The sequence below is a fragment of the Arachis hypogaea genome, chromosome 20, assembly GCF_003086295.3.
Source record: "Arachis hypogaea cultivar Tifrunner chromosome 20, arahy.Tifrunner.gnm2.J5K5, whole genome shotgun sequence".
In the NCBI taxonomy this organism is placed as follows: Eukaryota; Viridiplantae; Streptophyta; class Magnoliopsida; order Fabales; family Fabaceae; genus Arachis; species Arachis hypogaea.
Window position 1 is genome coordinate 129,477,459 of NC_092055.1, and position 25,104 is coordinate 129,502,562.

A 25,104-nucleotide genomic window follows, 5' to 3' on the forward strand; every position below is an offset into this window, starting at 1 on the left:
GCTGTTGTTAAAGAGGGAGAGGGCCTTGGTGGAGGATTTGCAAACCTCCCAGAGGCGAAGGTAGTCGCCGGAGGAGGCGAAGAAGGGAGGAAAGGGTGGAGGGGTGGACCATGAACTTTGCTCTTATTTAAGGCTCTCAGAGGTTGATTTGTTCCAATTTTAGAGGAACAAAATTCTTCTATTGACATGTCAACACTCTACCGTTTTCCAACCGATTACAAGGAGCGTAAAGACCATTTTCTTAGGTGGATGATGATCGCTTGAGTAATTTTCAATTGATGAGAGGCGCTTAGTCCTTCGTCCAAATGGTTAGGGACCGGAATGGATATTTACTCTAAAAACCAAAAAGTATGTTGACGTGACGTTACATAGTTGGATGTACTTTTAAAATTACTTTAACTTAATCAAAATTAAATTCTTAGATACACACTTAAGTTTAAATTTTTAAAAATTTTATTTTGACCCTTGAAAAAAATGTTATTTCTTCTTTGCTACAATACGCGGTGATGATGATACCTACCATGGACGTGTGGCATTCGAAGCACCAACATCATCATTGGCAGTAATAATGCATTGGGATCAGAACTGAGAGGTGGCTATTTCCACAGGAATGACAACTTCCATCTCCTTTGTGTGTGGCCACCATCGGCGAAGTTGAAGGAGTGGTCGGAGGAAGAAGGTCTTGCGAAGGAGTGGTCGGAGGAAGAAAGTCTTGCTGTGGAGAATCCCACACTGTAACTCTAAGGTAGTGTTTGGAAGGAAATTTGATATTAAGAGACGGAGATTAAATTAAGTCTGTATATTGTATTTAGTGTAAAGTGTATAGGTCTGAATTATGTCTTAAATAAAAAATATCCTTGTTAATTAAAAAAATAAATAAAAACTTAAATCCTAATCCCTCTACTTCTTAATCATCGTCATTAGAATCATCATCAGAAAATTTCAAACTAGCTCCAATAAACTCAACTAAAGTAACAATCATGTACAAACTCTATTTTTCTTTTCTTTTCTTTTTTTTTTTGTCCTAGAAATTCAATTCATGTTAATGAATCAAATATCTGCAACCTTGCCCGGAGAATTCAAAAGAACTTGTCTTCAACCAAGGAGGATTGCCAAGCAAACTGGTTATTCACCATGACAAAGCAGAGCTCAAAGACCCTCAACCCCTTTGGAATGGTGAAAAGTTTGAATCTTTCGGGGGTTTGGGTATGGTGGATGGTGATGAGGAATTTAGCAATGGTTGGTCCGGCGAGAAAGATGGTCAAAACGGTGTTGCAAAAGACGTAGGATCAGGCTTGGATGAGAGGCGGCAGAAGTCGTCATGGTGGGTCTTTTCGATGGAAAGTATGGCAGTGCGAACAGTGATCGCGTTAGGAGGGTCAGAGAGTGGTGGATGGTGGTAATGAATGAGTTGGAGAGGGGACGTCGTCGGTGAGGGAAGGAGGAGCCGTGTTCGCTGCCGTCGCCGGAAAAAATGATAGATAAGGCTATGACAGAAGAGATGGAAGGAGTGCAGGATGAGGTGAGGGAAGGTTGGAGAGGTGAAGATAGATCGAGAAGGGTAGAATGAAAATTTAAAAAGTTAAATGAAAATATTTTTGAAAAGAAATGTTATTAAAGTTGTTGTCCATATCTCTAAAAATTTCAGTTTTTTGTATATCCCCACTTTCTGAGGTACTGAAAGAACTGAAATTTTGTGTTCCTGTACTGAAATTTAAGTTCCAATATTTAGCAACAAAATACAATAATGAGTCCTATCCAAAACAAACACTATTTAATGGAATATTTTTGGAGTATTTCAAGAAATAAATTGATTTAAAATTAAAATTTGTATTAAAATTAATAGATGAAATGAGACGGACCTTACATTAAAAAAATAATATCATCTTAATAAAGAACTAACAAAATTTTATTATTATATAACTATCTTAATAAAATAATTAAAAATATTAAAAAATAAAATTAAACTGAGATAAACTTTAAAATAATAAATCTCATTTTTAATTTTAAATTATTATTTATAATATATAATTTTATAAATATTGATGTGTTATTTTGTGAAATCTAAAAATTAAAGATACTCTTAAGGCATGGCGGTCAAGGCTTCCATGTTGATCAGTTCCCGCGAGATGTTAGCAAAAAAAGAGGGCCAATATAACAAATTAGAAAGCTGTGTTTGCAAATATAAATAACAAAAGGAATATTTTGCCAAATTACTCTCTTTCTTTTTTCTTTTTGGTAGATTAACCTTTATATATTAGCAATTAATAAAACAAAACAACACAAAAATATAATGAATTCACTTCACAGTTCACAGTCCACCGTTCACATTGTTTTGTCATGATCTTAAAAAAGTGATTAAAGACACCTAAGCTGCATATATATATAAAACATTATATAAATTTGTTTAGATTTATAAAAAAGTTAATATTATTAAAATAGAAATAAACTCATAATATATTAATATATATAATACGCACATAAAAAAAACTAAATATTAAATTAATTATTATGTATTTATATATAAATAATTAAATACATATACTATTTAATTTATTTTTAATATATATTGAACATATAGTACATACAAATAATCGATTTAGTAATTAATTTTTTAAATGTAATGTTAAAAATCAACACTATAGTAATTAATTTTAACCAGTATTATAATAAATTGTCAAACAAATCTAATATAAAATATACTAATATTAAATTTTTATTATATTTGCATTTCAAATATTAAATTAATAACTAATTAAAATTGAGTTGTTTACTTATGTACCTTCATTCGAACTAAACACAAAATTATTTATTATTTATTATAAAAATCATTTTTAAATATTTGTTACTGTTATATTTTTTAATTAAATAAATTTTTATTCTCAATTTATCATATTTTATATTAATAATTTAAATTAAAAATTTAAAATAAAAAATTTAAAAAATTTTAATTTATATTTATTTTTATTTTTAATAGTAAGTTAATTTTCAAGAAGTGTTAGATTCTTCATTTTTTTATAACGCATTAGCATATAAGTTTAATTTTGATATACTAACAGTATAAAATATTTTAGACAATCATTTAATCATATTCGTTTTTTTAATATCTATTTATACGATTAATATAAAAACTAGAGTAAATGTTCATTCTGATCCTTAACCATTTAGACGAGGGACTAATCGCCTCCCAACGATTGAAAATTACTCAAGCGGTCCTCATCTACCCAAGAAAATGGTCTTCGCGCCCCTTGCAACCGGTTGGAAAACGGTGGAGTGTTAACGTATTAGTGGATCTTCCAAGTGAAATTTTGTTCCCCTAAAATTGGGACAAATTGACCCCTTGCAGAGAACCCAAAATCCCAGCAGAATAGATAGATCCTGGCCATGTACTTCAAATCCTACTTGTTCGACACCAAACGCAGTAATAACGTATCGGGATAGGGGCTCTCGTAGATGATTGTGGAGTGCTCCTTATCCCTTTTCGGTGTCTCAGATTGTGCATGTGGTGTCGATGCTTGAGGTTCCGATGTGTTTGGGATCGATGTTGTTCCAATTGACGCAAAACTCGCTGGTCTTGCTAAGTAGAACAAAAATCACTCTCATTAAAAGAGCCTATAACATGCACCTGAAACCCCAAACAAATGTTACTTCTCGCTTCGCGCTCTAATATGAAAAACCGTTTATATCTCCTACTCAAAACTGCAACAAAAAAATTTGAAATCTCTCTCAAAATCTCTAAAAAATCTTTCAAATTCTTTGCAAAAACTACAGAAAAATCTGGTGCTACGTTTGAGATCATCAACAAAAAATACAGAAAAAGAACAACAAAGATTCCTCAAGGTACTGGCAAAACTACTTGTTCATTATGTTCAGTTTTTTCATTTCTCGCATTTCTACTACTTTGGTCTCGTGGGCTGGTCCGTACGGTCCTTCTCGGAGAAAGGGACTTTAGAGTTGATCCCATACACGGAACTCGATGAGACCCAAATGACAGCGGGTTAAGGGTTCACTGTCTTGCGTGCTTGTAGAAGGTTCACGAACCGGTGACGAGGACGGAGAGACTGGAAGGGGAGGCACGGCGCGCCAACCTGCTCACGCGCTTCTCCCAGTCAAAGTTGCCCCAGGAGGTGCTGGAGGAATTGAAAGAGTTGCTGACGATTTCTCTGTTTAATGTATGACGATTTCTCTGGTTTTTGCTTTCTCGGCGTGGATGGCTCGTGATCCATCAAATTTAGTTGAAACATTTTTACAAATACCTCAATTGCACACTTTCACTAGTCTTGCTGTTGTTAAAGAGGGAGAGGGCCTTGATGGAGGATTTGCACCTCCCAGAGGCGAAGGTAGTCGCCGGAGGAGGCGAAGAAGGGAGGAAAAGGTGGAGGGGTGGACCATGAACTTTGATCTTGTTTAAGGTTCTCAGAGGTTGATTTGTTCCAATTTTAGAGGAACAAAATTCTTCTACTGAAATGTCAACACTCTACCATTTTCCAACCGATTACAAGGAGCGTAAAGACCATTTTTTTAGGTGGATGATGATCGCTTGAGTAATTTTCAATTGATGGGAGGCGCTTAGTCCCTCGTCCAAATGGTTAGGAACTGGAATAGATATTTACTCTAAAAACCAAAAAGTATGTTGACGTAACGTTACATAATTGGATGTACTTTTAAAATTACTTTAAGTTAATCAAAATTAAATTCTTAGATACACACTTAAGTTTAAATTTTTAAAAATTTTATTTTGACCCTTGAAAAAGATGTTATTTCTTCTTTGCTACAATACGCGGTGATGATGATACCTGCCATGAACATGTGGCATTCGAAGCACCAACATCATCATTGGCAGTAATAATGTATTGGGATCAGAACTGGGAGGTGGCTATTTCCACATGAATGATAACTTCCATCTCCTTTGTGTGTGGCCACCATCGGCGAAGTTGAAGGAGTGGTTGGAGGAAGAAGGTCTTGCTGTGGAGATTCCCACACTGTAACTCTAAGGTAGCGTTTGGAAGGAATCTGAGATTGAGAGACGGAGATTAAATTAAGTCTCTATATTGTGTTTGGTGTAAAGTGTATAAGTCTGAATTATGTCTTAAATAAAAAATATCCTTGTTAATTAAAAAAATAAATAAAAACTTAAATCCTAATCCATCTTCTTCTTCGTTATCATCATTAGAATTATCATCAGAAACTAGAAATTCAATTCATGTAAATGAATCAAATATCTGCAACCTTGCCCGGAAAATTCAAAAGAACTTGTCTTCAATCAAGGAGGATTGCCAAGCATACTGGTTACTCACCATGACAAAGCAGAGCTCAAAGACTCTCAACCCCTCTGGAATGGTGAAAAGTTTGAATCTTTCGGGGGTTTGGGTATGGTGGATGGTGATGAGGAATTTAGCAACGGTTGGTCCGGCGAAAGAGATGGTCAAAACGGTGTTGCGAAAGACGTGGGGTCAGGCTTGGAGAAGAGGCGGCAGAAGTCGTCATGGTGGGTCTTTCCTATGGGAAGTATGGCAGTGCGGACAGTGATAGCGTCAGGAGGGTCAGAGAGTGGTGGATGGTGGTAATGAATGAGTTGGAGAGGGGATGTCGTCGGTGAGGGAAGGAGGAGCCGTGTTCGCTGCCGTCGCCGAGAAGAATGACGGATAAGGCTATGACAAAAGAGATGGAAGGAGTGTAGGATGAGGTGAGGGAAGGTTGGAGAGGTGAAGATAGATCAGAAAAAGGTAGAATGGAAATTTAAAAAGTTAAATGAAAATATTTTTGAAAAGAAATGTTATTAAAGTTGTTGTTCGCATCTCTAAAAATTTCAATTTTTTGTATATTCCCACTTTCTGAAGGTACTAAAAGAACTGAAATTTTGTATTCCTGTACTGAAATTTAAGTTCCAATATTTAGCCACAAAATACAATAATGAGTCTCTATACTCTAAAACAAACACTATTTAATGAAATATTTTTGGAGTATTTTAAGAAATAAATTGATTTAAAATTAAAATTTGTATTAAAATTATAGATAAAATGAGACCGACCTTACATTAAAAGAATAATATCATCTTAATAAAGAACTAACAAAATTTTATTATTATATAATTATCTTAATAAAATAATTAAAAATATTAAAAAATAAAATTAAACTGAGATAAACTTTGAAATAATAAATCTCATTTTTTATTTTAAATTATTATTTATAATATATAATTTTATAAATATTGATGTGTTATTTTGTGAAATCTAAAAATTAAAGATACTCTTAAGGCATGGCGGTCAAGGCTTCCATGTTGATCAGTTCCCGCGAGATGTTAGCAAAAAAAGAGGGCCAATATAACAAATTAGAAAGCTGTGTTTGCAAATATAAATAACAAAAGGAATATTTGGCCAAATTACTCTCTCTTTCTTTTTTCTTTTTGGTAGATTAACCTTTATATATATTAGCAATTAATAAAACAAAACAACACAAAAATATAATGAATTCACTTCACAGTTCACAGTCCACCATTCACATTGTTTTGTCATGATCTTAAAAAAGTGATTAAAGACACCTAAGCTGCATATATATATATATATATATATATATATATATATATATATATATATATATATATATAACATTATATATATTTGTTTAGATTTATAAAAAAGTTAATATTATTAAAATAGAAATAAACTCATAATATATTAATATATATAATGTGCACATAAAAAAAACTAAGTATTAAATTAATTATTATGTATTTATATATAAATAATTAAATGCATATACTATTTAATTTATTTTTAATATATATTGAGCATACAGTACATACAAATAATCGATTTAGTAATTAATTTTTTAAATGTAATGCTAAAAATCAACACTATAGTAATTAATTTTAACCAGTATTATAATAAATTGTCAAACAAATCTAATATAAAATATACTAATATTAAATTTTTATTATATTTGCATTTCAAATATTTTTATAATTAAATTTTAAATATTTTATTTTAAAAATATTAGTATTACTATAATATTGACCAGAAAATATTGACTAAAGTAAAAAAAAATTAAGATTTTACATAAAGTCAAAAAGATAAATTAAATACATAATATATAAAATCGTAATAAAATTTAAATGATAAAATTATTAGACTCAGTAAAAATTTTATAAAATTAATTAAAGTTATAATGTTAAAAAAAATTAAAAATGAAATGGAAATTTGACTGGGAACGCTTTCTGGAATTTTAATATGCAAGTAAGATAATAGTGAAGATGCATATTTGGTATTTTAAAGCGGTGAGTGGTGACAAAATCACATGCAGATGCAGAGACAGCTCCACACACACACACCCCACTCATCCCTCATCCCACATGATTCTTTCACTTCTCCCCCAATCCCCCTTCTTCTGTTTTTTCTTACTTACTAAGCAAATAATTAACATGTTAATTAAATAATTAATTACAAGAAGAATAAAACCTTTTCTGCCAGCTCTAACCAGATAGCATTACACAATTTTATGACACACCACCCTTTCTTTTTGTTCCCTTCTGTCTTTATCCTTCCATTTTCATTTTGCATTCGTTTGTTTCTTTTTTGGTGTTCTCAGAAGAGGCTTGTTGTTCTTGTTAAGTGCTCCTACATCTTCATTTGCCTTGTTTTGTGTCTCATTGTTCTGTGGAACACAAGAAGATTTTTCTTTCAAGCACTGATTCCAGTTTATTATTATTGTCATTATTATTTTTTTTTTTTTGCCTTGCAGTTTTTCTTGAGTGGGGAAAAAAAAGCTGTGACCAAAAAGGGGGAAAAAAAAAGATGAAGTGTTAGTCGGTTAGTCTTAACTGGAAATCTTGGGATTGGAGTTTCAGTAGAATGATAAAGTTTTGAACTTTCATGTTTTTAAGAAGCCAAATCTGAAGGATTTGATGAAACTGGCTGAAGGGTATTTAGTTCCTGTTTCATTTCATCATGAAATGTTGAATTGTAGCCAGCAGCACTAGGTAAAGAAGAAGAAGAAGAGTGGTGCATTTACTTATCTTGATGATGAATTGAGTGTGGGGTTCATATAGAATGATGATGATACTTTTCTAGACGGGGTTTTAATTCTGAAGTGTTGTGGTGTGAGTAGATTTGAGAGTGTTGAAATGATAAGTTATTTAGTGATTGGTTAATTGTGGGGTTGTAATTACCAATTATAGGGTTGCAATAGATTGATATGGCTGCAAAGCTTCTGCATTCTTTGGCAGATGATAACCCAGATCTGCAGAAGCAGATTGGATGTATGACTGGGATTTTCCAGCTCTTCGATCGCCACCATGTTCTTGCGCCTCGCCATAAGAGGATTTCTGCTGGTATATCAATATTGAAACATGGAACTTGCTCAATTTTTACTCTCTGATTTTGTCTAATTGTGTTTATTGGTCTCTGAAATGATTTATTGCTTGACAATTGAAGTATCTGCAGCTAGTTGAATTTTCTGTACAATTTTGTGAATGTTTACATCACATCATGATGCATCTAATGCTTCTGCTTTTCGTATAGGCAATCCTCACTTCGGTGATGGCAGCTTGGAAACAGATTCGAATAACATGCTCCATCAACAAACAACAATGGTAGCAAATTTCTTTTACCTGTCCTCTTCCCATGAATTGTTTTTGCTGTTTTTGCTGTCTTATCAATTATGCATATGCTGATTATGTGATAGTGTTCACTTGTTCATGTCTTATGAATGAAGTAAAATAAGATATATTGGAGTCAAACATGTCAATATTTGCATGAAACTGGATTTGAGAAGCATGGTGAATTCATTGCAGGATATGAACCTCAACAAGGGTGTGAATGAAAAACAGAGAACTTCGACTGAATCGTCAAGACCATCCTTCTCTTCTTGTTCATCATCACTATCCTCTTTGGATTGTAAGGCCGAAGCTGAAGCTACTTTCGACGGGATTGTTTTTCCCGAAACTCTTTCAAGGGATGTAGTTATGAACGAAATAGCTATCTCTTCCCATTTAGCACGTCACACACTTGACCTTAGGGATGTAGTGAAGGATTCAATGTATAGGGAGCCCCGAGGGCTGTCGGTTAAGACTACTGCCAAAGAGGAAGCTGTCTTTCATACTATGAAGCACAAGGATTCTCCGCGACCTTTTCATCCGTTGAAAGCTGTTGATGGGTCTTATGGAGTTGGAATAGATGGGAAACAAAGTGTGCCTGTTGATCTAAATGATTCCATGCGAGTGCTTGCTAAACTTAGAGAGGCACCTTGGTATTATGGAGAAACCAGAGAACATCTGAGACTGTCGCATGAAGTGAAAGACGGAAAATGGTATTCAATCTCAAAGGATTCCCCTCGGTTTGCTTATGACAGAAGGGAAACTAGCCGTTTTTCTTTTGAATCCCACGACACTATCAAATCGACACCAAAGATAAGAGAATTTCCGAGACATTCACTAGATAGTAGGGAAGGCACGTGGCGCGGTCACAATGCCGAATCAAAACCAAGTCACCACTCAAGCAAAGCTTACAGCAGCACCTCCACCTCAAATAACAAAGTTTCTAGCCCGCAACAGTCTTCGACTATCCAGAGCCGGCCTCCGAGTGTTGTAGCAAAGTTAATGGGCTTGGAAGCATTGCCGGATTCTGCTTTGGCCAGTTATACTCAATCAAGTCCAGGTGAGACTTACACAGCTCAAGATAATGGTCAGTTTCCAATATCATCAAGAGATGGATTCACCCGGCCACTCCGAGTTTCTAGTTCCCCGAAAATCTCATTGAAAGACCCAACATCCCCTCGGCGGAAGAATGCTGATCTGGTTATGAAACCCATCTCAAGTGCTAGAGTTCCCATTGAGCCTGCACCATGGAAGCAGCAGGATGGAAATAGAAGCTCTCAGAAAACAAGTTCAACAGCAACAAAAGCTCCCGCAAGAACACCGGATTCATTTACCTCGGTTTATAGTGACATTGAGAAGAGATTGAAGGATCTTGAGTTCAAACAATCTGGAAGGGATCTCAGAGCATTAAAACAGATACTAGAAGCAATGCAAGAAAAGGGACTATTAGACAACAAAAAAGAAGAGCAAGCTCCAAATGTTGCTCGAAATCAAAGAGACTATGAACCAAAAGTTATCAATTTAATCGAGAATTCTACATCGACAAGGCATCAAAATCCCCAAGGAAACAATGCTCTGTCGTCTACAATCAAGGGATATGACTCGGCAAGAGCGTTTGAATCCCCGATAGTGATCATGAAACCTGCGAAACTTGTTGAGAAAACCAGGATTTCTGCTTCTTCAGTCACACCAATTGGTTCCCAGAAACTCCAGAGCAGTGGTGCATATGTAAATAAAAATGCTGTGTCTTCAACCGGGGAAGTGAAAGATCAGCCTCCTAACACTAGTCACTGCGACCGTGATGCTTCTACGAGTGCCATCGATAAGAAAGCAAGAAATGGGAAGGCTACGAAACAAGCACAAACACAAACAAGGTCTCAACAATTTCCAAGAGAGAATAGCCCGAGTTCGGTAAAGCACTCCAGATCTGTAAGCCCAAGAATGCAACAGAAGAAGTTGGAGTTAGATAAAAGAGCTCGTCCGCCTGCGCCACCAGTGGACTCAAACAAACCAAGAAGGCTAACTGGTAAGAAGACAGCAGAATTAGGTCCCCCGTCTGGAAAAATAAGGCCAAAAGGCCGCAACTCACGGCCTGGTGACGAGCAAATGAGCGAGGCAAGCACTGAATCAAGAAGCTTAAGTTGCCAAGGGGACGATGTTTCTCTGAAGTCCGATGGTATCACCGTCGATTCAAAGACGGATATTGAATTCACCAGCAGTCTAAGATCTGCTGAAATTGAAGATGGCCAGAGCCCATCCTTGAAGGCTATGAAGCAATTGGTTTCACAAACAGTGCAAGTATAAATCATTATCATCTCCTTTAATTCAAGTTTTAATCATAGCATAAACATATTCTTAATTAGCTGATTATGATAATTATATTTTGCTTGTTCTAGAAATCATCTGAGAGGTTGGATCAGGATGAGACAATTGCTGAACTTGCAACCGTTGCCCCGGAGAATCCAAGTCCTATGTCATCTCCAGGAAAGAAGATACCGGAAGAGCGAAAAGGTATAATTACAAACATAACCCTTAATCTGTTTAGATGTTCCCTCAAGAGGTTAAAATTCACCAATCTTGTTCAGCAGATAATGAGAATCAAGATCAGTGGAACGCTGCGGATAGCCTTTCTTTTAACAGCTCCGGCGAGATGAATCGCAAGAAACTGCAGAGCATAGATCATCTTGTTCAGAAGCTCAGACGGCTAAACTCTAGTCACGACGAAGCTAGAATCGATTACATTGCTTCGCTATGCGAAAACACAAATCCGGACCACAGATACGTATCTGAAATACTGTTGGCCTCAGGTCTCCTACTCAGAGATCTGAGTTCTGAATTGTTGACATTTCAACTGCACACGTCTGGTCATCCGATTAACCCGGAACTTTTCCTTGTACTGGAGCAGACGAAAGCGAGTAGTTTGCTTGCGAAAGAAGAAAGCACTGGAAAAGTTGCCTACCCGAAGCTAAACGCCGAGAAGTTTCACCGGAAACTCATCTTCGATGCTGTGAACGAGATCCTCGGTGTGAAACTAGGCTCCTCTACTGAGCTATGGTTTCAGCCCAGCACAGTCAAGCTCGCGAAGAAAACCGTTGGCGCGCAAAAGCTTCTCAAAGAACTATGCTTCGAGATAGAGAAAATGCAAGCCAAGAATCATGATTGCAGTTTAGAAGAGGAGGATAGTCTGAAAAGCATGCTAATGGAAGATGTCATGCATGGTTCTGAGAGCTGGACCGAATTCAACCGCGATTTACCCGGGGTTGTGTTGGATGTTGAGAGACTGATATTCAAGGACTTGGTCGACGAGGTTGTGATCGGCGAATCGGTTGGCTTGCGAGTCAAGTCATCGGCGCGGCGGCGGAGGCAGTTTAGGAAGTAGTTTTGTTGCATTCCTCCCTTTCTCAGTGATACTAAGTTCACTTTGTTCCGATCATTTGCATATAATTCTTTCTTTATATTGCATACAAGTTTGCTTGTTAGATCTTTGATTATAATTATTATTATTATTTTTTTGGCTAAGATGTAAAGAAAATAATATGACTTATCATGGATTTATTGTCATAGATATATATACATAAAAGCTAAAAACTAGTTATGTGAAACTCTTCCTCATTTTTTACCAATGATGATTTGCATTTGATTTAAGATTGAAATATTTGGTGAAACTATGTTGAAAATGTTCAGAAAGAACTAAAGTTTCAAATAAATAAATAAAACTTAAATCTGAATATTGATGATACAGCTTGTGTGTATAATTTCAATTCTTATAAATAATGTTACAAAAGTATAAAATTCTAACTAAAAAGTAGTCTATAAAAAGACAAGAATAAATAAAGATGCATAATACTAAAATGTAAAGCAAGAAATTCAATTAATCTAATATTATTACATATATATTTTGTCAATTAAACACTAAGAAAATTACTAGTAAGAACCATTATATAACAAATAATTTTAAAACAGCAATTTAACGCAGTTGCCTCCGTAGCATAGTGGTAGTGCGTTCGCTTCGTAAGCGAAAGGTCGCGAGTTCGATCCTCGCCGGGGGCTCCTTTCTTTTTTCATTTTCATTTTTTCGTTAATTTGGGCTTCTGATATGCCTCATGGATCTTATAGTAAGGGCCAAAGTTTGGGCTGGGCCTTAGTACTAATTTCATGCGATTAAAATGGTAGAACCCATTCTTCTATTCTCATTTCTCAAAGTAATTAAAATATGTAAACCGAAAAAAAAAACGTTATTAAAATATGAATGCCTCTGACCAAAAAAAAAAAAAAAAGGTTACTTGTTTTTCTTTGTAGCTACTATCAAAGATCAATGATTAAAAATGGAAACAACACACGTGATACATGTTAATTTGTTTCTGTCAAAGAATGCTGCACCTAAACCTAAACCAATACACCGACCAAATAAATAAATAAACTAAAAGCTCTCTCTATATATACATACATAGCTTTTAGTTAGAACTTAGAACCACCCATGTTTTCTCAATCACTTAGTCAGTACCATTGTTTTCCAATCTCAGTTAGTCAGTTCTTCGCTGTGTACACTTTATTTTCAGGTATGGTGCATTTTTAGTTTTTCACATATAGTATAAATTTTATATATGTTTATTGACAATTTAAGTATGTTTAGGACGACATATATAATTAAGTTTACATAAAATGAATTATTATAGAAAGGATACGGGATATTTATTTTGACAAAATCATAATTATTATTATTAGATATTATGTGTCTATTAATCCATATGCATAAACCATTTTTTTTATAAATTATGTGTAATAATAATAATATATGTGAAGATAGTTAAGATAATATATATTCTATTTTAAGTCTTATAAATAATATTTTTTTTTATAGTAGATATTACCATTGACTTAAGTGTTTGTGTTTCACGAGCATATAATATTTTTTCGTTCGTGACCACATTTTTTTTATTATCATGTTTAGTTGTCAGTTGTCACATAATGCTATGCCTGCAAAGGTGAAAATTCTAACCATTTTGATACCTTATGACATTTAATTTTGAGTTTTTACATAGTTATTTCCTGTCTCTTTTGCTAGTAGTGCATTGGGGACCAATTATATTTTACAACAAATACGTACATCAAAATTAATTAGCATGGGTAACTCTGACTGCCATTTTTGTTATAGATTTTTTTCTTTTAGCAAGACTAGAAAATATTTTTAATCATCGTTGAATTTATAATTTTTATTATATGTGAATTTTATTCATTAATTTACTGGTGATTAAATGTTTATTTTTTATTTTAGAGAAATTTAATTAAAAATGGGATATATATGGTAGATACTAACATGAAGATTTTATAATTGTCTTTATATAAAGATGTTTTTTTTTTATACCATTAGATGATGAATTGTAAAGTTTGATTTTGATGTTTTACAAAAGTGTTATTTTTTTTAAAATGTGGCTAAATAAACAAAATACACTTTTAACACAAGAATCTTTGTAAGAAGATGTTTTTAGCATCTTCATTTGAACAGGTACACACACATATATATATATATCAAGAACTAATTTACTGCGATACTGAATTCTATTTATGAGTTATTGCATATACAAAGCGATATTACTTAAGCGAATTAGTAAGCTATCACTAAAGCAACCCAACTTAGTTAAAAAAAATTGGGATATATTTATGTACCTCTAAATTAACCAACTTGATATTAATAAATGTTTAATTTTATACATTGATGGCTTAAGATTTCATGTATATTATTAATCTTCTTCACTACTAAACTATTCATAGTTTGTATATTATCAATAAAAGCAGTGTTAAGTCTCGTGTATTTTTTTTTAAAAAATAAGTATAAAAAATTAATTTTTAATTAATCAACGTTGGTCAATTTTTTTATTGGAAAATTATTTTCTAATTCTTATTTTTTTGGAGGATTTAAGGTTTAAAATTTAAAATTTAAAATTTATAATTTAGAATTTAAAATTTAAAATAAAAAATAATTTCAAAATATTAACTGATATTAAAAGAATTCTTTCATTAAAATCTTTAAAGAAATAGATAAATAAAAGATGTATTTATGTTTGAATATATAATATAAATTTAATTTTAATATACTGATAATATAAATAATTTTACATAATTATTTAATCATATTTATTTTTTTAAATAATTATTTATATATTAATATAAAAATAATTATTTTTATTAATATGACTTTATAATTAAATATACATATACAATTATTTTACATTAATCATGTATCAAAATTAAATTCATATACTATTGCCTCAACTTGTTAGCATCATTCTTACCCCAACAAGCATAGATGTGGAGTGTGGAGAGTGGAAGATTCTTAGTAACCACCCATTCATTATCATCTTTACTCTCTCATCACTTCACCACATAGTCAACACAAACCAGTAGCAACTACATAATAATTCATCTATCTTATTAAAAAAATGTTAAATCAATTCATGATAGATTGCATTATCGCTCTTGAATTTACCTTATTAGAAATATCTTGCTCTTCTATTATTCACCTTTTTGGAACTCATAAACATTCAAATTAAAGTCTATCGTTCTTTTCCATTATTATTGGCTATTTTATAAAATTGTTAATATATATGGTTCATTTTTGCCCTAATTGTTCCATCTTGATGAGAAACCCTAAACCTATTATACCTATTATTCTTAAGAGTTTAATTGTTCAGTTCACTTTGGCTTCAAAGAATAAATTTAATATTATATATTACAATATATCTATCTTATTTAAGAATATTAAGTACATCTATATACAAGTTAAATCTCGTTTTAATCTTTAAAATTTGGCTTAATACTTAATTTAATCTTTACAATTTTGCTAACCTCAATTAGAACCACCTCCTCCCAATTTGTAACAGTGGCTCTCAATTATCCCTGCAATCATTTTTGTAACTGAAATACTGATCTGGAACATTTACTTAACACACATGACACATCTAAGACGACGTCGTGTTGGTTTCGCGCCAAAATCCTATAAAAGCGATGTCATTTAAGTATAGATGGGTGTTAAAACTCTCCTTCCAAATCGCACCACACAGCAAAAACTCTTAACCATCCCACCATTACAACCACCATTGTTTTCCTCTCCATGTACAAGCGTCACTATAACTCCCTTCATCATCAACAACAACAATAAAAACATTCAAATTTTTTTCAAAAAAAGGGTAAAAGCATAGAGAGAGACAGATAGAGAGAGAAGCTGACGAGGAGGCAAAGTTGTTATACCATGACGTACCGACAATTTGAGCAATGTTAATGTTGTTGCAGTTGCGGCAGGCCTTTGTGTTGAAGGGGAGGGGATTGACGCCATTTCGAGGCGACATCGTAAGTAAAGGTTTTCAAACATCAGTGGAGGAGCAGAGAAATAAGGATTTGAATATCACTCTTGTGAGGCCTACGACCCTGACCAAGTTGGGAAAAAGAGTGGTGCAAGGCACTGCGAGATCCGAAGGCCACTCCTGCCTCCCCTTTCTGTTGTTGCTGCTATCATGAGCCACCACGAATTGCATGTGTTTAGGGAAGAGAAGGGAGTCAGTGATTTGGATAGGAATGCGGTGGAGGTGGTGAGTGTGGTTGCTATGGTGAGATAGATGGGAATGGTTGGTTCCATGTGAATGTGATCTAGCAAAGTTCTGGGAAGACGACAATGGATGATCAATTTAGAAATTTTGGGACTTTATCTAGGGATTCATTTTAATTGCAAGGGCCTCATTGAGTCATCTAATACCTTCTCTAGGTCATATAATCATTATCAAGAATACTCAGCATTAAACAGGTCACGTGGAGAACACTGTGTTAAGTAAATGTGTCATATTAGTATTTTGGTAACGAAGATGATCGCAGGGACAACCGGGAGCCATTGTTGCAAATTTGGGGGGTTTTAATTGGGGCTAACGAAATTGTAAAGGTTAAATTGAGTATCGAACCAAATTTCAGGGGAAAAATTGAGATTTAACTCTACATACTATGTTCACAGATTTGGTTTATAACGAACAATTAGAGAGAGGGACTTTCAAAACACAACAAATAAAAAAACGTTGAATACCGTCGGATTGAACGTCGCACATTAGCGGTAGCTTTATCATCGAATTTATTGACGATTGAAGCAATAAATTCGTCAACACAAAGTATTACTGGTGAATTTCTGTTTCTAAGGATAAATTCAATGGTAATAATTTGAGTGAAAAAAAAAGAAGCGCGAAAATTAGGGTCAAATTTATAATTCACTGGTAACCCTAATTAGTGGAACGCTGTGTTTTGGTAACCACTACTACACTACTAATTCATTACTATCGAATTTATCCGCCAATAAATTTGATGGTAATGTTGCTCCAAATTCAAAATGCGCAGCCCTCTCCCCTCACTTTCGAAGTCCCTTCTCTCTACACTACTCATCTCCCCCCTCTCTCCCCTGTAATATCACTTCCGACAACCCTGCTAGCCAACCTCCGCCCACGCCGGCCACCTTCAATTTCTTCAAAATACTGCACTGAATTTTAATAGGTCTGAGAATCAATCAAGGAGGGTTAAGGTGGTTAGAGAAGTGAATATGAAAGAGGTGAATTGAGAGGATAACAAAGAGAGATATAATGAGATGGTATTTAATGCAATCAGTGTTAATGGTATGGAAAATATTAAAGAAGAGCCTGAAGGCAAAAAGATTTTATGATCTATTAAAATTTGTCGTACAACCGTTGTTTGAGGGTTGAATTCACTCAAAATTGTCTGTCTGTATTAAAATGATGAGTATTAAGTTTGAGTCAAATCACACCTAAGAATCTTTTGATAAGTGGACCATCTTTTGTAATGAATTAGTACCAGTCAAGACAAATGGCATCCTCTGGAGCCATTATGAGACAAAAAAATGGTTATCTTCAAACTTAGGTTTAAATTCGATAAAAATTGATTGTTTTTTGAATGGTTGTATGCTGTATTATGCAAGGAGATGTAGACATTACTACTTGTAAATCTTGTGATGCATTAAGGTATCAAGTAGAGAGAGAACATATTAGTAAACAGAGGTTAAAGAGAGCTCTAAAGAAAATGATGCACTACTTTTTCCTAATTCCTAGGTTAAAAATTAAAGATTGTATGCCCCGATGAGTTCGGCCCCTCACATAACATGGCATAGTAACAACAAGAGAGACGATGGTTTTATGACACACCCATCACACTTAGAGGCTTAGAAGCACTTTGATCGGGTCCATTCTATATTTGTGAACGAGCCTAGAAATGTTAGATTAGTTTTGTGCTCTGACGGGTTTGCACCGAACTCTAATTTTAGTAAGGAAAAGTCTAGGGGGCCAGCAACTTTGTTAAATTCTGGCCAGCATGTACCAGCAAAGAAAAGTGAACCATTGAATGAAATCTCACACCAATCTCACACCATTAAAACCATCATTGATGGCTATTTGATGGCTACAAATCACAAAAGTTGCTGGCCCCTAGTATTCCTCTTTTAGTAATGCGTACTCTTGTTGGCATGTTGTAGTGACTCCTTATAACCTACCTTCTGAAATATGCATAAAAAAACATACATATTCTTAACTTGTATCATACTCTATCCAAGCAACCAAAGGTTAAAACTGATGTGTTCTTGCAACTCCTGGTGGATGAGTTGAGTGAGTTGTGAATTGATGGTGTAGAGACGTATAATATTTCAACTAAAAGAAACTTTCAAATACATGATGTATCGATGTGGACCATCAACGACTTTTCTGCATACAGGATGTTGTCCAATTGGTCCACTCAGGCAGAATGTCGTGTCACCTTTATATGAAGGATATAAAGTCATTTTGATTGAGTAATGAGATAAGAATTCGTGGTTCAATTGTCATTGAAGACTTCTCGAGTTTGATCATCATTTTCAGTGTAATAAGAACTCGTTTAGGAAGAATAAAAGTGAACAAGAAAAAACACCCATAAAGATGAATAGTTTAAAAGTGTGGCATCAGGTCAGTAGTATTCCTAGTATCGTCGATAGCGGGGCTAGGTTGAGACCTTAGAAATATGGCAAGAGTATAATTGGACGAAACAAAGTATATTTTGGGAGTTGTCTTACTGAAAAGACAACTTAATTCGTTATTGTCTTAACGTGATGCATATTAAAAAAAATATGTTTGATGATATCATGCATACGGTAATAGACGACGAGCGAACCAAGGATAATAATAAAGTTAGGTTAGACTTGTTGACATTTGCAAGCGGCCAGAACTGAACCTAAAAAAACTTAACAATGGACGATGGTCTAAATCAAATGTTGTGTTCGCTCTAACGAATTATCAAAGACAAAATGTTTGTAGGTGGATTATAGGATTAAGGTTTCTCGATGGTTACGCCTCTAACTTGGGTAGTAGATATGCAAACATCTTATAGAGTAAGCTTGCGAGTTGAAGAGTCATACATTTATGGAGTTGTTGCTTCCTGTTGCGTTTAGAGAACTTTTCAATAACATCTGAAAACCCCTCACAGAAATAAGTGAGTTCTTTAGGAAATTATGTACGACGAAACTTAAGATTAATTATCAGGACCCGTAGTGATGATTAGAATTTTGTTTTAATTTGTGTGATAGTATTTCATCTCTTTGACTGTTTTCTGTATACTTGCCATTTAATATTATAGTTGACTGTTTTTATTAAAAATACTATTTGATTTTCACTAATTAGGATTTAACTATTAATTGTTGACATATTAATATGGAAAGTTAGGTTCTAACCAGTTCAAAAAATAAAATAAAATAAAATAAAATTTAAGATTACTGTGAGATTTATTGTCGGTGAATTTTTTGATAAATTTTATTTTAATTAATATAAAATAATATGTTACCGTCAAATTTATTAGTGAATAAATTCGACGATAAAAAAGCACAAAATCAAAATATATGGCGCCAAAATTACTGTCGAAAAATTTTCGACAATAACCACCTCCATAATTTCACCAATCAATTATTCAAATTCGTCACTAATTTTATAAAATATTACCATTAGATTTTATAATTTTGCAGTAATAAATTTACCAGCAATTTTTTTAAGTAATTCTGTTGATAAATTCAATGGTACTTGACAATTTTTTTAGTGAAATTTAGAACTTATTCTTGAGTTTTATTTATTCTTGGGTTGGGGTGGTGTTGTGATATGAATTGAAGTGGTTGGTTTGATAAAAGTATAAAAGGGAGAGGATGTAAATTTAATTTCCATCTACTCATTATATATGAATAAAATTTTTAACTATGCATATATAGGATGAGTAGTAGTATTGCAAGCTCTGCTCTTTTCTTCTTCTTTTTTTTTTTTTGGTGACTAATTATATAAAAATATCTTCATACAAAAATAATAAATAAAAATTGTTAGATAATCTGACATATTTAATTAAATTATTTAATATAATATATTTTAATATTTTATTTATTATTTTTATATAAAAAAATTTTTATACGAATAGTCAATTCTTTTTTTTCTTTCGTATTGACTATTTATATAAAAATATTTTTATATAAAAATAATAAATAAAAATAATTAAATAATTTAATATATTTAATTAAACTATTTAATATGATATGTGTTAATATCTTATTTATTATTTTTATATAAATAATTATTGTGTGCACATAAAAAATTAATAATCAAATAAATTATTTTATATATATATATATATATATATGTTATTTAATTTATTTTTAATATATTTTTTATATTTTAATATATATTTTATATTAATAATTAATTTAATAACTTATTTCTAGCATGCATTTAGCATAATTATTTGTATATAAAGATATTTTTATTTAAATACTCATTTTTTTTTCTCATCTAAGCAGGCTGTACTATAAGGGCATTTAATTTACCTCGGGTAATTGTCGCAGCCTCTGGTCTCTCTGATATATATGGTATGTATGCTTTTAGTTACTAATTAAATAAAAAAATGTAATAACTAATAAACACCTAACTCTAAAAAGAATAGACAAAAGTTTTGAATAATTATATTCCTTTTTCAACTTACAACAAACTCAACTTTAAAGCTTACAACTTCAAAAAAAAAAAAAAAAAAAAAAAAAAAACTAGGGTTAATAATTCATAGCATCTAAGTCTTCTTATTATTATTTTTAAGTCTTCTTCTTCTTATTATTTTTAGTTTACTGTATTATTGAATAGAATAAAGTATTATTTTAATTTTCAATATTTAAATTAAATTTTAATTTAGTCTTTGACATTTTAAATATTCTATTTCAATTCTATAAAATTTTAAACGCTGTTATTTCATAGTTAAATTTAATACAAATAATTAATATATTTAAAAAATAATATAACATTTAATTTTAGTATGTAAATAAATAAATACACCAATAATTATTAATATATAAAAAATTTTATTAATTATTCGAGTTAAATTTAATAGTAAAATAATAATATTGAATTTATTTAAAATTTTTTAAAATATCTAAAACGTTAAGAACCAAATTAAAATTTAATTCAAATATTAAAGACCAAATAATATTTTACTCTATTCAACATAATAACTAATCTCTTACTAGCTTATCTTTATTATAATCAAAATAAAAATCAAACTATAAACGCATCATTAAAATAAAAAATTATTTGGCTCAATCATATATACTGAACACACTTTTCGACTATATCCAAGATTATTAACTATGGTTACAAGAACTAGACCGAATTAACTGATTTGACTTGGTTATTAATTGAGAATCAGTTATTAAGTAAGTGCGATTTAAGATAAAAATTGTTTGAAATTGATTCAATTAAAAACCGAAAAAATCAGTAAAAAATCTGTTAACAAATATAATTTTTTAATGATTAATTAATTTAAAATAATAAATTATAAAAAATCATATATTTTATTATATCTAATTCAATTTCAATTAAATCTAAATTAAACTTTTAAATTTTTAATTTTCTAATTTCATGGGGTTAATAGCTGGTTTAATTTTTAAAACGTTGGCTTTAACTACTGTCTATTGTAATGAAATATACATAAGAAAAAGTATATGAAACCAACTTTAAATAGGGGTGGCAATATATACTCTACTCGCAGGTATCCAATCTAACCCCAGCCGATTGGGTAGGGTTGCCAACCTGATCCGCAGCGGATAGAATAGGGTGCGGGTAGGGTTCTCGTGCGGATCGAGTAGGGTGCGGGTTGAGCCTTAACCCTACCCGACCAACCCGCACTTTATATATGTTTATGTTATATACTTATGTAAAAATATGTTTTAAGTGGATGTTGAATCAAATACCTCTCACTAAATACAAAAGATCATTAACCACTAAAAGAAAATCATTAATTGATAATTTAATATTTTTTATATAAAAATCAGTTCTATTTTAAATTATCATAAAGTTATATAATAATGTTGTATATTTTTTGTAACCTGCAGGTAGGGTCGGGTACCCGCGTGTTAAGAGCGGGTAGGGTTAGGGTTGGGATATTCTCAACCCACAGATAGGATAGGGTTGAGTTTATATAAAAATGTCAACCCGCAGGTAGAGTTAGGATTGGATCCAAACCTACCTTACCCTACCCATTGCCACCCCTAATTCCAAATCAGTCAAGAATGAAATAACTTAATTAATTATAAATATAGTAATTAGTTTTATTTATTTATGATTTAAAATATTGGTTATTAAATGTTTCACTACATTTAAATTAGGAGGAGATACGTTCAGTATCATTACAACATAAATTACGAAAACTGATTCAATTAGCTTCCGTCTCTTCATCTTCATTCCTTCTCCAAATGCCTAAAACATGATAAATCAAACATGATAAATCAGAAAATAGATTCAGAACCATCCAATTTACAAAGAAAAAAAACATCCTAATACCTAACATAAACATCATTTACATAAAGATTTTAGATTCATACAAAGATATTTGGCTGATTTTTGGATGAAACCATCTTAGTTTCTAGCATTATTGTATACATAATGAAGTCTGATATATATTGTTTGTGTATTTGAATTTGCATGTATGTGTTTTAAATACTTTGTTATATATAGAAGAATAGGACCACCGGCAAATAAAACTTTTGGTCATTATCTTTGTTGCCTTTGGAAGTCCAAGTTGCGGAAACAACTGTGACTCATATATCAATTTTAATTTAATTTATCTTGGATCCTGTGTTTCATGCAGACACTGCTTTCAAATTCAGTCTCATTTTATGTATCTTCCTTTTCATCGTCAGAACGAACTGCAGATTCGAATACCCATTTTTTTCTTTTTCTTTTTTTCTTTTTTTTGTCTTTTCTTTTAAATCTTTGTGTTTGTATGGTTTGCTTTGAATTACATGGATGGTTCTATAATAATAACAATAATTCATGGCCTTCATAATCAAGATGCTGTGAAAGAGGATACAAAGATGAAGATAGACAATGAAACTTGTTTTCTCATTCACACACATCTATGCATTTTCCGAGACACACTTCTTTGGGTACTATATCAACCAATTTCACATGCTATTACCTTCTTTTTCTTCTTTCCATCATTATTTTCAAGATTTATATGTTGTAATCTTTTTTTTTTCTTACGTAAATGTTTGAGTAAGTTGTTACACATCAATTAGTCTGCTTAAATTTAGCTATATACACTCCAATAATTTAAGGAACCCTTAGATTAGATTAGATATGTTTGTATCAACTAATTATAACAATGAACATGACAACCAATTATTTTATGATATACTGTATTAATCTACTATGTCGTTATGTAATGTAATACTTAATGTGACATCATTATTTGACGAATATATAAAAGGATCAATTTGACTTATACTTATATCTTCAAGAGAATAATATAACTAACAAAATATTTTAGGAACTAATTTAAAAAATAAGTTATCTTTTATGAGGGTTGATACACATACAACTCTTATAAATTGGCACAAGTCCAACAAAACACACACATTACACTCTCACATTCAAGAGTAAATAAACGCACGTTATTCAACCACTTCCTGTTTCTAAAGCGCACTACTCACCATGCATTATGAACGACTCTTCTTCTTCTTCCTCCATGAAAACGAGTTTCTTACCAAATTTAAAGATAATGAAACTTCAAAAATATACCCAAAGGATTACAGAAATACACACAAAGGATTACAAAACTACACCCAAAGGATTTAACAAATACACCCAAAATTTGTTGAAGTACACCTTATGCATAATTCAGAACTTTTTCTCTTTCTCCTCCTCATCTTCTGCTGCTTCTTCTTCTTCAAAAACGATTTCAGAGCTTGATGTCAAAAAATAATGGAAATCGAGAATAACGAAGAAAGAAAATAGAGAGAAAAGCACATAAATGAAAAAGGAGAAAGAGAAGGCAAGAAACGAAAGAAAAGAAGAAGAAGAGGAAGAGGAAGAAGAACGTGCAGCAAGGAGAAGAAGAAGGTGTAGTGAAAACGTGCAGTACGGTGCGAAGTGCGTTATGACTTATAAAGACTTGTATAAAAAATAACTTGTATGTGGAGAATTATTCATCTTTTATATTCAAATTTAAATATTAACCCATTAATTTTTTTTCTTGTGATGTCTTATTTAATTTTCTGCTTTGATTTTTAGTCATACGTACCTAATTAGTTCAATTCTAATAGGAAGATAAAAAAAAACAATAAAAAAGATGCACATCCAAGAGAATTTATTAAAATTACACGTTTAAAATTACCTATATTTTATCAGTAATATTACAAAAATAATATATAAAATTATTGTATATATTTAACACAATATTCATAATTTTATATATATAACATTCATAATTATATATTTATTATACCTCAAATTACAAAAATATTTTATCAATAATTAATAATATTAAATAAAATAATTTTAAATTGATTAAACTGATCTTTTATTAATTATATCTCAAATATGATGATATTTTGTTATTTCTCTAAATTTATCCTATATATAATTAACTTCTTTCTTTGTCTTATCCTTCTTGCTATATATAGAATAGCTATAACTGGTTAATAATTAGTTGCATATTGCCCAGAGCTTTGTCCATTATATGTACTTCTCTCAACTTATATATACACAGTGCGAATCATTTATCAACATTTCTGATAGATATTTTATTTAATTTAAATTACAAAAAAAAACAAAAGCAGGTTATTAATGAACCGATTTTTAATGATTAATCAGTTAAAATAATAAAACACACCCAAAAAAATATTTTTTTAAAAAGATAATAAATTTTATATATATTATATTCAATTCAATATCAGCTCTTAAATTTTTAACCCTATTATTCTAGCTATTCAATTACTAGTTTGGTTTTTACAATTTTGATGTTTTTTTAAAAGAGGTTTCCTGAAGAATGATTAAATAATAGAAAATAAAATAGAATGGTAAATTATTAGGAGAAAGAAGAATGTAAGAGTGAAATTGTGAGTTGTATAATCTGTAGTTGTATATAGGTAGGTTTGTGGCAGGGATTCACATGCAGCACTTACTAGGCGTCGGCATGCATGTGAT

At 31.7% G+C, this 25,104-nt stretch overlaps 1 protein-coding gene and 1 non-coding gene across 3 annotated transcripts; both read left to right on the top strand.

The window, feature by feature from the left end:
- Positions 1-7,254: 7,254 nt before the first annotated feature.
- On the top strand, positions 7,255-12,195 carry LOC112782474 (protein LONGIFOLIA 1). 2 transcript variants are annotated; one of them, XM_025824866.3, is made up of 5 exons: positions 7,255-8,329; positions 8,520-8,590; positions 8,792-10,891; positions 10,990-11,104; positions 11,179-12,195. In XM_025824866.3, the coding sequence occupies exons 1-5, from the start codon at positions 8,194-8,196 to the stop codon at positions 11,970-11,972; spliced, it is 3,216 nt and encodes a 1,071-aa protein (XP_025680651.1). In that variant the 5' UTR covers positions 7,255-8,193; the 3' UTR covers positions 11,973-12,195. The 2 variants fall into 2 exon arrangements, with proteins under 2 accessions (XP_025680651.1, XP_025680652.1); XM_025824867.3 differs by having other exon boundaries at positions 11,182-12,195.
- A 376-nt stretch (positions 12,196-12,571) lies between these two features.
- Positions 12,572-12,643, top strand: TRNAT-CGU (transfer RNA threonine (anticodon CGU)). The gene has a single exon. It is a non-coding gene; the product is annotated as a tRNA-Thr (tRNA).
- The last annotated feature ends 12,461 nt before the right edge of the window (positions 12,644-25,104 follow it).

Coding starts and splice junctions, on each gene's coding strand:
- LOC112782474 (XM_025824866.3), top strand. CDS start 8,194: ATGGCTGCAAAGCTTCTGCATTCTTTGGCAGATGATAACCCAGATCTG. Junction 8,330..8,519: donor CCATAAGAGGATTTCTGCTG/GTATATCAATAT, acceptor CTTTTCGTATAG/GCAATCCTCACTTCGGTGAT. Junction 11,105..11,178: donor GATACCGGAAGAGCGAAAAG/GTATAATTACAA, acceptor AATCTTGTTCAG/CAGATAATGAGAATCAAGAT.